The following is a 12,919-nucleotide window of genomic DNA, read 5'->3' on the forward strand; positions in this document are numbered from 1 at the left end:
CGTGCCCACTCAAAGAAGTGCCAACAAGCTCAGTAAGAAGAGGCAGCTCCCCCTTCAGATGGCAGTTGGGTGAGAAAATGATTGCCATTGCTGTTGAAGTTGATGCTCTGACCTCGAGACAGATAGAGACATGGCGCCGGCGTTGCCGAGCTCGGTGGTCGATTACGCATGTCCAGGAGAGGAGCATTTGAAGTTGGAGAGACTTACTCGGTGAAGTAGCGAGGGGACTTGAGCAATCGAGCAGTGATCCTACTCAGCAAGACGGCCCCAGAGGTAAAGTAAAGAGAAAAACTGCTGGTGATGCTTTCGGGGCCGATTGGTGTTGAGCAAACGGACTGGGAGAAGAAAGGGGGAGGAATGACAGCGAGGAATGGAGCGGGGAGGCGTGATTAAGAAGCGGAAGCGAAGCTACCAAGCTGCCTGCTGCAGGCGAGGCGAAAGGTAGGTAGCGTCGCGGTCGAGTCAACCAAGCCGACCGGGCTGGGGTGGGGTGGGCCCGTGGCCAGACCAACCCAGATCAGATCAGATCAGATCAAAATGGGACGCCGCCTCACACCATGTGTGGTGGTTGCTGCTGCTTCAGGAATCTTTCCTGGGCGTGCGGGTCGGACAAATGGGCCTCGAACGATGCACCAACCCCTCTTGACCGGCGTTTATTCCATAGGCAAGGCTCCTACCATCGTAACTTGGGTGTCCCACATGCTACACTTGCATGGTAGTCTGGGAGCCATGATGCGGGGTGACGACTTCCTTTGCATGTCTTCGTTTCACGCCCATGGCAATTTCCAGTCAATGCCCATACTGCGATATCAGGCAGCGGCAAGGTGCAGAACAGGACACCCTCCCATGAGGAACCCAACCATATTCGCGTCTTGACACGAGTAGCTCGACTCGTTCCTCTTCGCTCTGCATGCATCCTGGGGCGTGCTTGCTGGCGCGCGTTGTTTGGCCCCCTCCCCCGCCAGGCCCGCAATAGACCCGCCTGTGTTGGGAACCTACCCTTCTATCCACATCGACGCTGCTGGCGCTGGCGCTCTTACTGGTACTGGTCGTGCCAGGACTCGTTGAGATGCATGGAGCCTCAGTGGGACCGGGGCCGCCGGAACTGATTGTCGGCCAGAATGACAAGCAACTGCAAGCACCGACCATCCTTCCACTCAATATAGTCAGGAATGGAGAAAAGTGAGTGAAGGGAGGGCAAAGTGGGAGCTGAGCTGAGGCGAGCTGTCTACGGACAGGGAAGAGCTTGTTTGTGTTGCGGGCGCCTGGAGCTTAGGGCTCCATTGACCCCACACAAGCTCCTCTTGGTGCCTTTCCCTCACTGTGAGCCCCTCTAAAGACCATCAACCCTCCGCTAGGTACCTTACCTACCAAACGATCCTACGCGACAGTCGTTCCCTATCGGGCTGTCTCGATTTTAGCACTTCTCAGCACCCTGCCAAGTCATAGACACACGGCGAAACAAGAGGAGAAGAAAGAATTGTTCACTTTCGCTGTTGGTCCGTGGGGTCTCAAAGTTGTTCGGCCCCCTAACACGCTGACCAAAATATCAACCCTTCGATCTCGTCACGTCAGGCATCATGATAGCCTCACATGACACTCGGGGCCTCCCATTCGCTGGTCTTCGCATCAAGCGCTGCGCCCTCGAATGTTGGGCTTTTCGCTAATAAAACATTTGAAGGCAGAGGTCTGTGCCGTTCTCTGTGTCGAGAGCCTCTCCGTAGCTTCCGCCACGGCAAAGCCGCCCCAGCGCACACATTGGGAAACCACGTTGGGCCATACCTCACACCGAGATCTCTCGGAGTAAGGAATGCAAATAACCCACCCAATCGGACTACTCCAAAGATCTCACTATCATGTCGCGTGTGCAGAGAGCGTGGAGCCAAACGAAACGCCAACGCCGCCAGCAGTCTTTCCGCCCCAACGCCGGGCAATGCTGCAATCGCTCACATGGAAAAACATAAGAAAGGTCTTGTCAAGACATCATCAATCTTCGGCGGGCCGGAAACGCGCGCCTTTCCATTAGAGAATACCCGAGTCTCTCAGGGCATTGTTGAGAATTGTCTCCTTGACCGCTGCAAAGACAAGACGGATATTTGACGTGTCCGTCGCTTGAGTGAGACTGAAAGGAGGTAAGCAAATGTTCAACGTCTGTTCGGGGCTAGATAAGCATACTGGGGATAGAGGTGCAGGTGCGCTCTGTTGACCTGGTTGAAGCGCCACAGCAAGTATTTGGCTGCTTTATTGACATCGTTGCCTCCCGAGTAATCCGGGAAGTAGTTTGCCATCGGCGATCGGTTAAGCTTTTGCTTAAAAATGTCAACCTTGTTTAGGAACAGGATGATGCTTGTCCTCATGAACCACCGCGAGTTGACCACGGAGTCGAAAAGGAGCAAGCTCTCCATCATGCGGTTCTGATCTTGTCAGCACACCTTGCTCACGACGGTGTCTGGAGCTGCGGCTCACCTGGCTGCTCTCTTCTAGCAACACCTGATCGTACTCGCTGAGGGCAACGCAGAAAATAATCGACGTTACATTCTCGAAGCAGTGTATCCACTTCTTCCGCTCGCTCCGCTGACCTCCGACATCAAACATGCTACATCAACAGTCAGCATGCCGACTACATGTACTCGACACTTCATGGAACCCTTACTGGATGCTGAGTTGGCCCATCTGGAATCGTGTCTCGTAGATGCCTGTCGTCTTGGTTCTAGCTCGGAGCACGTCCATCTCACTGGGGAGGTAATCTGGCGCAACTATTCGCATGACTTCCTGGAAAAAGCTAAACGTCGATGGTTAGCCACCAGTTCACATCTGAAGCGTCCTGACGAAAGGCTCACTATTCCGCTGAGTCCATTAGATAGAACTCGGTCTGTCTCTCCATCAATTGGTCTTTTGCCGGGTCCCCCCATATCGATTGTATCGCCAGGCCAATCTGCGGGTCAATATGTGCTTGGGGACCAGATTCGACTGTGTAGTCCATGAGAAAGTCGGCGTATTCCTTGTTCTCGGGGGTAGAAAGATCTAGCTCGAACTGGCGCATGGCGAGAATGACAGCTTTTGCGCATTCGACAAGGTTCTTAAAGACCGTTGGTCGGTAATTATAAAGCTCGTCTTCGGAGTATCCCTTCAGATGTATGATCTTCATCTGCTTAACGATCGTCGACTTGCCGCTCTCGCCGGAACCTGTTCAAGAGTGCGTGAGCAGAATGTATATAAAATGCAGAGTGTTGTGTGATATGTCAACTTACCAAGAAGAAGAATCTTGCACTCGCGCCTAAGTCGTCTAGAATCCTCCTCCAGTTGCCGGTCAATGGCCTGGCTTTTCTTCTTTTGGTCCACCTCCTCGTTATTTGAACTCATACACGCACCCATCTTTGACGTCGGGAGTCGAGCGACGGGAGGAGCGTTGATACGTTGTAAAAGACTTCGATTGATTGATTCCGCGAGGGATGTTGCAGAATCCAAGAGTGGGCGTATCTGTCGCAGTACCAATCGCCTTCACATGCCCATCGCAAGCGGCCTCAGCGGAACGACGAGACGACGAGACAGGAGCGGAACAAGTATTGATTGTTCTTCCGCCACTTTACAGATAATGGTGACACGGATTGCGATAGTGCTTTGGATGTTGGACAGCGATCAATGTGGGCGAGCAACGTAGCTACTTGGAGTTCCGCCTTGCGACGTCGGCTGTCGGGTATCGTGGGATACGGGGGCGCCGTGTCGAGGTACGGATGTTGCGCTTCCCTGGACAGCAAATGAATTGAAGAATTTCAGCGACCTCAATGATCGAGCCGGATAGTTTCGTAGGAATCGAAAGGGGTCGGTTGGTCAGGTTGCTATGTTCCGTCTGGAGATGGCTGACTAGCGGACGAAAGTGGGTAATACGTGGTCAGCGGTTCGAAGATGCGATAATGCAGGGGAAGAGTAGTCGACTCTGGCCGAGTATGGTTATGGCCGACGGAGCGAGCAGGTTCCAACGAGACGGTCCGCAGCAAAAGTTGGAATTGACGATTTTACTTTGCAGCGTGCTATTGATGAAGTCAGGTCGGAAGCCCGGGTCGGCGAGTCGTGTGTCGTAAGGAGGTGACGGTGGAGGAAGGGGAGGGAAGGAGGAGCAGGCACCTGTAGTGAGGAGGAAAGCGCATTGGAATGGATAGCTTCTTTTCTGGCTGGGTTCCATCCACAGGGCAGGAGCGGGCTGAATGGTCGAGGGTTCGAGGGTCAATGGGGGGCGCTTGGGGGGGGCGCCACCAGCAGCCAGAGGGCAGTGGCCAGTAAGAAGCCAGGAGTGTGATGGCAGGGGCGGCTGGGGATGGGGTTTCCCACCTCGAGACTGGGGCAGTACTTCCACCGCCGAATCGGGCGCCAGCATCTCAATTGTACCACACGGCCTCAAGGTTTCGAGGCCAGGCATCTCCGCACTCTTAATGCCAAACTTGAAGATGAGGTACCCTACCTACCTAGGTAGGTGGGCAAGGTAGGTAAGGCAAGGTGAGCAAGCTTCAGGGCGAGCCCAGCATCTAGGCGTCGAAGGTGAACCAGGGCCTGCAAACCACGGGCGTCCACAATAGAGCAAACGTGTTAATCGAGCCTACAAAGTGGCCCCTTGCTGTCCTGATAGAGATTGTTGCTTCACCTCAGAGCCGGTCTCGAAATGTTAAAGACTGGTGCACGCCGCAATCCGTGCTTCTTCTTCAGCGAACTGCGCACGTTCGCTACCTTTCGTGCTTGCGCCAAAGACACAGGTACCAGGGATTCTGTTCGCCTGTGCATCGGGAGATTCTCCGTCAGCAACGCAACGTCTTCACTTCTCGTAATATAGCGACTCGGGGGGCAGAGGGTCCACCTCCAATCTAAAGTATCGTCTACCCTCGACCCTCAACAGTCTCTCATTTTTACCCAGGTTCACCCCAGAACACCTCGGATTCGACAGGAGCTGGATGATTCACATCGATTTTGCATCCTGTTCTGCCACGAATAATGTCTGACATGTCATTCTCTTCCATACCAGTAAGCGGCAGCAAGGATGAAGTTTGCGCCGAAGGTCGTGTACCTACGCACGACATGACGTGCTCGACACACAGCCTCACACCTCACGCCCACACAGGTTATGCACATCACTGGACACCGCATTGACTCGGCGCCGAACAAAGAGTCGATCACCTCTCCCCCAGCATTTCACTCACGCATCGGCTCTCGCAAGCCAAAAGCCTCACCCCTCAAAACTAGCAGGTTGGTCAGCCCGCCCGTTAGAATCGTCGCTGAGCTAGTCCCATTGAGGCTTGGCAGGAGGCTTCATGCCTTTGGTGGACGTGAAGTTTGGGCACCCTCCCCTGCACTGGTTGGTGACACAACGGATACAGTTTGCTTTTCCCCCCTCCCTTTTCCGCCCTGCATCCATCGCAGCCGCCACTGCACTTTGTTACACATCTAAGGCGCCAGCCTCTCCTCGATTTCGGTGTCATGTTCCCTTAAGACGCCCTAGCGAATCTCTGCTGGTACTGGGACCATCAATCGGCCCTACAGCCACTCGAGACATGGGAGGCTCAGGAAGGTGAAGGGAGAGCTGAGTTGCACGTCTGTATCGAGATTGTGCAGAGGCACCCCGCAGCCGGAGGGCTTTGGTAGCAGCAACATTGTATTCGAAATCGCGGAGTGCTCAGCTCGTTGATCGCGACGACTTCAGCAACACACCAACAAGCAACCATGTGATGAACCTCGCAGAACTTCATTGGCAAAAGTCTGCATCAAGCCCGAGCATCGATCACAACCAGCGTTTCCTGGAATTTCCCTGCCTTCCGCCGGAAGGCTTATCTCCACTGAAAAGTCAAAGTGGCATTCTCTAGTCGCACCGAGGTGCTCTAGAGTCCGTGCTCGTATGCCCACTGCCAAGCTTGATACGCGGCGCGCGTGAGAAATCTCATTGGCGGTTCACGTTGTGACTGCCGGTGGAACACACGAATGCCTACAGGGACTGCACGTGGCTCCGTTGTCATACTAGACGAAGCCCAACTGTCGGGAGCATTGAGGCATCGAGGCACTGAGGCATCACTGTCAGGCTCTCGCACAACGATGATGCTATAGTGGAAGACCAATGATGTGGAACTCGAGTTCGCACTCGCCATTTGCACCTCGCATGTGAATATGAGCGCACAGATAAGGGTCACTGGTTTTCGGGCGTGTTTTTTCCACGATACCCCTGCTCTTGGACCTCGCAACTTCCTGAACGAGAAATTCATGCCGATGCACCCTGACTCTTCACGCACGCATGCAAGTCGGACACCTGGCGCCATTCGAACGCATTTGGATGGCGCACCCAAACCTGGCTGACTCTGTCGTGTTTCAAGTTGCTTCATTTCGGGTGCAGCCACGCCGGCTGACTAACATCATGTTTGAACCACATTCTTGCGGTTCACATTACCACTGGTCGCCTAGATATGTGTGTCGAGCGATGCACGATCGACTCGGCGAGAACGCAGCGTCTTTGCGGCAGACGGCATGGTGCAAGCACACTTGACCATCCTATACAAGAGTCGCAAAGGTAACAAACTTTCAGGAGCTTTTCCATGGTATGCACTGCACATCAACACAAATCGAAAACTCCTCACATATTTTCAGGCCGACCATAGTAGTCGGTACAATTGCAGCAGGCAAAACTCGAAGAACAAGGTGACCTGCGACCGATAGATACCCACAAACAAGGGAAAGGGCGCTTGATTGTTGGGACCAGAACAACATGGCTTGACTTGCACTAAATGTTGGAGACGATGACCAACACGGAAGGACAGAGTTCCGCCTTTATTGTCCAGGGGCGCCACAAATACCCGACTCCGAAGTTGCGGTCGGTGACTCAAACCTGGCCTATAACGAGCTCGGTATGCCGCACTCGTGGTTTGGTGCATAGGCCACTCAAGCTTAACTTCCGAAAGGCGGACAGGTTGGCCGAGATCGTCGCAGCCTGCGGGATATAATGCACAGCGCAGAGACTAGAATCCCAATCCAAATTTGCTCCGCGTGGCGCAATGGTAGCGCGTATGACTTCTACACACAGAGATATCATAAGGTTGCGAGTTCGAGCCTCGCCGTGGAGTTTGTATTTTTGCCTGCGACAGTTTCACTCTATCAATGATCTGAATCTTTTTTAGTGCCCACATTGCGTCCCTTCCACACACTGCCACTACGATGCGTTGTTGCAAACCATTCACTACCGGGGAGGGCCCTTCATTGCCAGTATCAGAAATGCAGATGAGCAAGCTGTAGTCTTACTTCGCTTACCAATATTCCTTACCAAACCCCTCCCCCTTTTTAGCACAAAAGTGCCAAAGAACACGAACAAGGCCACACACATACCTACACAGGCACACGTTCGCAGCTTTGTTGAGCCAATGGTTGTAGCCTTTCGAGTCTGTGCCACTTCGAGGCTGACGCTTTACGGCTATCGGGAGCCGTTAAAACGCATGCCGTCGGCGCAGTTGGTCAAGTGGGATGGCACAGGAAACATGCGACGACAAAAGCTCTGGTACCATTGGCGGCAGCGACCGTTTGGCCGCCATATGGCTGCGGCCTGTCGTCGGCTGACGCATGTAGACCGCGCGCGATGTTTCGACGGGGTTGAGAGCGCCATTGATCTCGACAGCATTTGTAAGAAACGACACCCGTGGACATCTAAAGCGGGTCTCCAGGCTTCTGGGCGTCATCGTCTGGGGTGTGTCTGCGGGAGGTTGCCAATATGCAGCGGCGCAGGACCCAATCATGGCGCAAGCCGAGTAACATGGATGGTGTTGCAACGCAGACCTACGGTTGTTATTGAGCGGTCTATACTGCATGACCGACACTGCATTTTCTCAATGGTTGTTCACCATGCCTGCAATATCGAAGAGGGAAGATCTATAAAGTTGCTGGTTGACTCGCCCCTATGACTGTAGTCTCATTCCCTCGGCCTCACGAAGCATTCAGCTTATAACTGAGAACCTGACATCTGCCGATCTCCAACCTAGCCACAGCACATCACTTCGATATCAAACATGTCTTCACTCAAGCCTATCACGCTCTATGGACATGGTAGGAACACAGGACACTTCATGGTAGCAATCATTGCTAACCTGCCTCGCAGCCGGACCCAATCCGTGGAAGGTCGTCATGATCCTGGAAGAACTGGGCGTCCCCTATGAGACGGTCAGCGTTTTCCCCCGCCGCCTGTGTCTGAGCCGTTCACATGATGAGCAACCTTCTGACGCGGTCACAGGAAAACGTCGACTTCTCCGCTGTCAAGCAGGAGCCCTATACCCTCCTCAACCCGAACGGCCGTGTGCCCACCGTTGTCGACCCCAACACAAACATTACGCTCTGGGAGTCTGGTGCCATCATCGAGTACCTCATCGAAACGTACGACAAGGAGGAAAGGCTCAGCATCTCGAGCTTCCCCGAGAAGCACCACCTTCGCCAGTTCCTCCACTTCCAGGGCACGGGCCAGGGTCCCTACTTTGGCCAAGCTGTCTGGTTCGCCAAGTACCATCCCGAGGACCTTCCCTCGGCCAAGGAGCGGTACGTCGAACAGACGGTGCGCGTTCTCTCGGTGCTCGACAAGCTACTGGAGGCAAAGGAGTATCTCGTCGGCGACAAGTGGTGAGTTTTGGCCTCAGCGTCTTCTTGCGATCGTGCTCGCGAGGCTGCTCTGCAACGAACATGATGCTGACGAGGGCAGCACGTACGCCGACATTGCCTTTGTCAACTGGAACGCCGCGGCCGAGAACGTGATTCTCAAGCCAGATTGGGATGAGAAGGTGGAGAAGAAGTATCCCAACTTTGTGGCATGGCACCGGCGGGTTACGGAGAGGCCGATCATCAAGGACGTTCTGCAGAGGCAAGCAGCCGGTCGCTGAGGCGCTGAGCAAAGATCCAGCATGGGCTGGCTGTCATCACGATTTTGATTTCCTTTGCATGAAACTGCGAAATTCTGGAGAACCTCTTCAATCGTAGCTGCACACACTTCAGCGAGGGCCAGGCAAGTATCGTCACTTAATCTAGCTACATCCCCCCCCCTCAAAAATTGATCATGATCGTAATGCATCGAACCACTGTGGCTCGCAGCGGCCTTCTTCTAGTTAGTCCTCCCACACGGCGGCCTTGGCCCGCTCAGCCTCCTCCTGTGCTCTCTTCTCTCGCTCCTTCTCAGCGTCGCGCCTCTTGCGCTCCTGCTCCCTGACGCTCTTCTCGTACGCTCGCTGCTCCTCAGTCATCTTGGGCGCCTTGACGCCCAGCGCGCCGGCAATGAGTCTCCGCGCCACAGCGTCCGTCTTCTCGGGCCGACGGCGTTCAGCGTCGGGAGACAGCGGGGAGCGCGGGCCGGGGCCGGGGCCCAAGCCGGCATCGGTGCCCATGGAGGCCCATTGGCGCGTGGTGCCGGAAGACTGGTGCGTTGGCGAGATGGGCGTCGGGGGCGGTGCCTGGGCGCCCGAGTTGACGGTAGGGGGTGCTGGTGTTTCCGAGTCGGAGGCCGAGTCTTCGTCCTCCCACGAGTCGGCCACGGGCTGCTTTGCTTTGGGCTTGGACTTGTTGTCGAGGGTCAGCTTGGAGAGGCCAGAAGACACAGAGGAGGAGGGCATGGCGAGGATATCGGCGGCGGGCGGAGGCGACTTCTGAGAAGTTCTGAGAAGGAGGATGAAGGGTACTTGAAGGAGGATGAAGAGTCCTTGAAGCAGGATGAAGAGGGGGATAAGGAGGAGGGGTATTCAAGTGAACCGTGAATAGAGCCAGGAGGAAGCCTGGTAGTGAGAGGAGGCTGGTCGAGAGATGAAAGAGGGGATAACGCTAGGTCGTACTCTGATGAGGTCTGCTCAGAAAGCACTGGTCGGCATGTATGGATGGACGAATGTACCATCAATTGTCACTCGGACCCTTCCGACGTGCTCTGACCTGCTCTGAGCCACGGCATCTGCGCATGTGAGGTGCACCTGCTGTCCTGCATTGTGGGGTCGCTACTGCTGCTCTCTTCCCCGCAGACGCACATTGGCACAGCGTCCGCTGGGATCCCTACAGTGTTGGTACTCGCTCGCATGCGACTCAAACGTCCGAAGGGAACGAAGAAGGAGAGTGTATGTGAGTCTAACAGGTAAAAATGGTGTGACGCAATTAAAAAAGAAGATACTGCTCAATTGTTGCAGCCGAGCATATGGCCACTTGCGAGGCTCAGTCGGCAAGGTGGCTCTCCATGAGAGGAAGAAGGTACGCACGCAGGGCAGCCTCGAGCCACCCTCCGCTAACCTGGCGCGGCTAGCTCACCCCCTTCATCCGAGGTTCACCCAGCCAGACTGCCAGTGTCGTCAAATTTTGGGGGATGCGCATCATCCACTTTGGCGGTATGATTAATAAAGCTCCGCGAAGAGCGACGAGCTTCCACCGACCAACAGGCACCAGGCACGGTCTACCCAGAAACGTAGACATCATCACCCACCCGACAGCGTCAATTGTACACTATTTCGCCTCCTCCCCTACTATTGCATCCACCACAGACGCGCATCCCGCCGACGCGCCTTCCTCATCCCACCCTCCCGACTTCTCCACGTCCGAGGCTGCACAGTCACCATGGTGCTTCGGACGACCTTGCCGAGGCGCCTTACCCTCGTTCCTCAGAACGCCGCGAGACGGATGCGAACACAACCTGCCCGAAGGTTATGGACCACAAATCCCGCGTGGCAATCCTCTGCCGCCGCCGCCGCCCCTGCCGTCGTCACACAGAGCCGACGAGTGCCCACCTCATGCTCCTCTAATGCCCGACCACACACCCTCGCTGCCTTTTCCACATCATCACGCGCACTCAAAGAAGACAAGGACAAAGACCAAGGCTTCTTCGACCGCTCCGTCGAGTCCCTGTCCGAAGACGAGAAGAAGGCCAATCTAGAGAACCAACGCGAGCTGGAAGACGAGCTGGCCGAGGCATCCAAGGGACCAGCATCAGGATCCGCCGCCGATGCCGCCGCTAAGAGCGAGGGTGCCGCCGATGGCAAGGCCGGCAGCGCGGCAGGCGGCTCCTCCGGCTCTTCGGGTGATGGATCTGGGTCTGGCGCCAGTGACGGTGGCCGCCGCGGCCGCAAGTCCGCCGAGCGCAGCCTGCAGAAGCCTGTCGTGCCCGACGTCTACCCCCAGGTCCTCGCTATCCCCATCGCGAAGCGACCTCTTTTCCCCGGATTCTACAAGGCCATCACCATCAAGGACCCCAACGTGGCTGCTGCCATTACCGAGATGATCAAGCGCGGCCAGCCATACGTTGGTGCCTTCCTCTTCAAGGACGAGAACGCCGACGAGGATGTCATTCGTAATCCCGACGACGTCTACGACACCGGTGTCTTCGCCCAGATCACAAGCGCCTTTCCGATGCACGGCGAGCAGGGCAGTCTGACCGCCATCCTATACCCTCACCGCCGAATTCGTCTCTCTAGCCTCCTGCCGCCCAACGTGAAGGAAGGCGATGCAGCCACTAAGGTGAGCGAGGCCAAGGTTGACCCCGTGGCCGCCACCCCGGAACCGATCCCCCAGAAGCCCGTTGAGGACGACGTTCAGACCGACAAGAAGGGCGACGTCGTTGCTTCCTTTGAGGAGAGCGCTGTCAGCCCGGCCAAGCCCGACGCAGTCGCCGAAAAGTACGAGCCTACCGCGTTCCTTAAGCGTTACGACGTTAGCCTCGTCAACGTCGAGAACCTGACCGAGGAACCCTACGATCCCAAGTCTGCCGTCATCCGTGCCGTAACGAACGAGATTGTCAACGTCTTCAAAGAGGTTGCCACCATGAACAGCCTCTTTCGTGATCAGATTTCCACCTTCTCCATGAGCCAGTCGACGGGCAACGTCACGTCCGAGCCCGCCAAGCTCGCCGACTTTGCTGCGGCGGTCTCGTCCGGCGAGCAGGGTGAACTGCAAGAAGTCTTGTCGTCGCTCAACGTTGAGGAGCGCATGCAAAAGGCCCTGATCGTCCTCAAGAAGGAGCTCATGAATGCCCAGCTGCAGTCCAAGATCACCAAGGATGTCGAGAGCAAGATCACAAAGCGCCAGCGCGAATACTGGCTCATGGAGCAGATGAAGGGCATTCGCCGCGAGCTCGGACTCGAGTCGGATGGCAAGGATAAGCTCGTGGAAAAGTTCAAGGAGAAGGCCGACAAGCTGGCTATGCCCGACGCCGTCCGCAAGGTCTTTGACGACGAGATCAACAAGCTCGCTCATCTCGAGCCCGCCGCCTCCGAGTTCAACGTGACGCGGAACTACCTGGACTGGCTGACCCAGATCCCTTGGGGCCAACGCAGTGCCGAGAACTTTGGCATCAAAAATGCCATGTCAGTCCTCGATGAGGATCACTACGGCCTCAAAGATGTCAAGGACCGTATTCTCGAGTTCATCGCCGTCGGCAAGTTGCGCGGCACTGTCGAGGGTAAGATCCTCTGCTTCGTCGGCCCTCCCGGCGTTGGCAAAACGTCCATTGGCAAGTCCATCGCCCGCGCGCTGAACCGCCAGTACTACCGCTTCAGTGTCGGTGGCCTCACCGACGTTGCTGAGATTAAGGGCCACCGTCGAACCTACGTCGGTGCGCTGCCCGGCCGCATCATCCAAGCCTTGAAGAAGTGCCAGACGGAGAACCCCCTGATCCTCATTGACGAGATTGACAAGATTGGGCGCGGCTACCAGGGAGACCCTTCTTCGGCCCTGCTAGAGCTTCTCGACCCGGAGCAGAACAGCTCTTTCCTCGACCACTACATGGATGTGCCCGTCGATCTGTCCAAGGTTCTCTTCGTCTGCACTGCCAACATGACCGACACGATCCCCCGTCCCCTGCTCGACCGCATGGAGCTCATCCAGCTCTCCGGCTACGTTGCCGACGAGCCGATGGCCATCGCCGAGCGCTACCTGGCTCCCGCCGCCAAAGAGG

At 55.9% G+C, this 12,919-nt stretch overlaps 5 protein-coding genes and 1 non-coding gene across 6 annotated transcripts in view; 3 read left to right on the plus strand and 3 right to left on the minus strand.

Annotated features, from left to right (window-relative positions):
• VDBG_04397 (glycogen phosphorylase) overlaps positions 1-132 on the minus strand; it is a gene marked incomplete at both ends in the record, with an annotated part of 3,841 nt that extends 3,709 nt beyond the window's left edge. Inside the window, one exon of the mRNA XM_003004745.1 lies at positions 113-132. Within this exon, the coding sequence (XP_003004791.1) occupies positions 113-132 (20 nt within the window). The remainder of the gene's footprint in view (positions 1-112) is intronic.
• Positions 133-2,022: 1,890 nt separating this feature from the next.
• Positions 2,023-3,375, minus strand: VDBG_04398 (guanine nucleotide-binding protein alpha-3 subunit; the record flags this gene model as incomplete). Its single annotated transcript, XM_003004746.1, has 6 exons — positions 2,023-2,122; positions 2,176-2,414; positions 2,467-2,596; positions 2,654-2,782; positions 2,841-3,186; positions 3,252-3,375. 6 exons carry the CDS (start codon positions 3,373-3,375, stop codon positions 2,023-2,025), a joined length of 1,068 nt encoding a protein of 355 aa, XP_003004792.1.
• A 3,636-nt stretch (positions 3,376-7,011) lies between these two features.
• Positions 7,012-7,094, plus strand: VDBG_15089. The gene has a single exon. It is a non-coding gene; the product is annotated as a tRNA-Arg (tRNA).
• Positions 7,095-8,027: 933 nt separating this feature from the next.
• VDBG_04399 (glutathione S-transferase II) lies at positions 8,028-9,066 on the plus strand (the record flags this gene model as incomplete). Its single annotated transcript, XM_003004747.1, has 4 exons — positions 8,028-8,064; positions 8,117-8,178; positions 8,249-8,628; positions 8,708-9,066. The coding sequence occupies 4 exons, from the start codon at positions 8,028-8,030 to the stop codon at positions 8,883-8,885; spliced, it is 657 nt and encodes a 218-aa protein (XP_003004793.1).
• Positions 9,067-9,107: 41 nt separating this feature from the next.
• On the minus strand, positions 9,108-9,608 carry VDBG_04400 (predicted protein; the record flags this gene model as incomplete). The annotated part of the gene is made up of 1 exon (XM_003004748.1): positions 9,108-9,608. One exon carries the CDS (start codon positions 9,606-9,608, stop codon positions 9,108-9,110), a length of 501 nt encoding a protein of 166 aa, XP_003004794.1.
• A 918-nt stretch (positions 9,609-10,526) lies between these two features.
• VDBG_04401 (ATP-dependent protease La) overlaps positions 10,527-12,919 on the plus strand; it is a gene marked incomplete at both ends in the record, with an annotated part of 3,598 nt that continues 1,205 nt past the window's right edge. Inside the window, one exon of the mRNA XM_003004749.1 lies at positions 10,527-12,861. Within this exon, the coding sequence (XP_003004795.1) occupies positions 10,588-12,861 (2,274 nt within the window). The remainder of the gene's footprint in view (positions 12,862-12,919) is intronic.

Source organism: Verticillium alfalfae, genomic scaffold (assembly GCF_000150825.1).
Source record: "Verticillium alfalfae VaMs.102 supercont1.5 genomic scaffold, whole genome shotgun sequence".
In the NCBI taxonomy this organism is placed as follows: domain Eukaryota; kingdom Fungi; phylum Ascomycota; class Sordariomycetes; order Glomerellales; family Plectosphaerellaceae; genus Verticillium; species Verticillium alfalfae.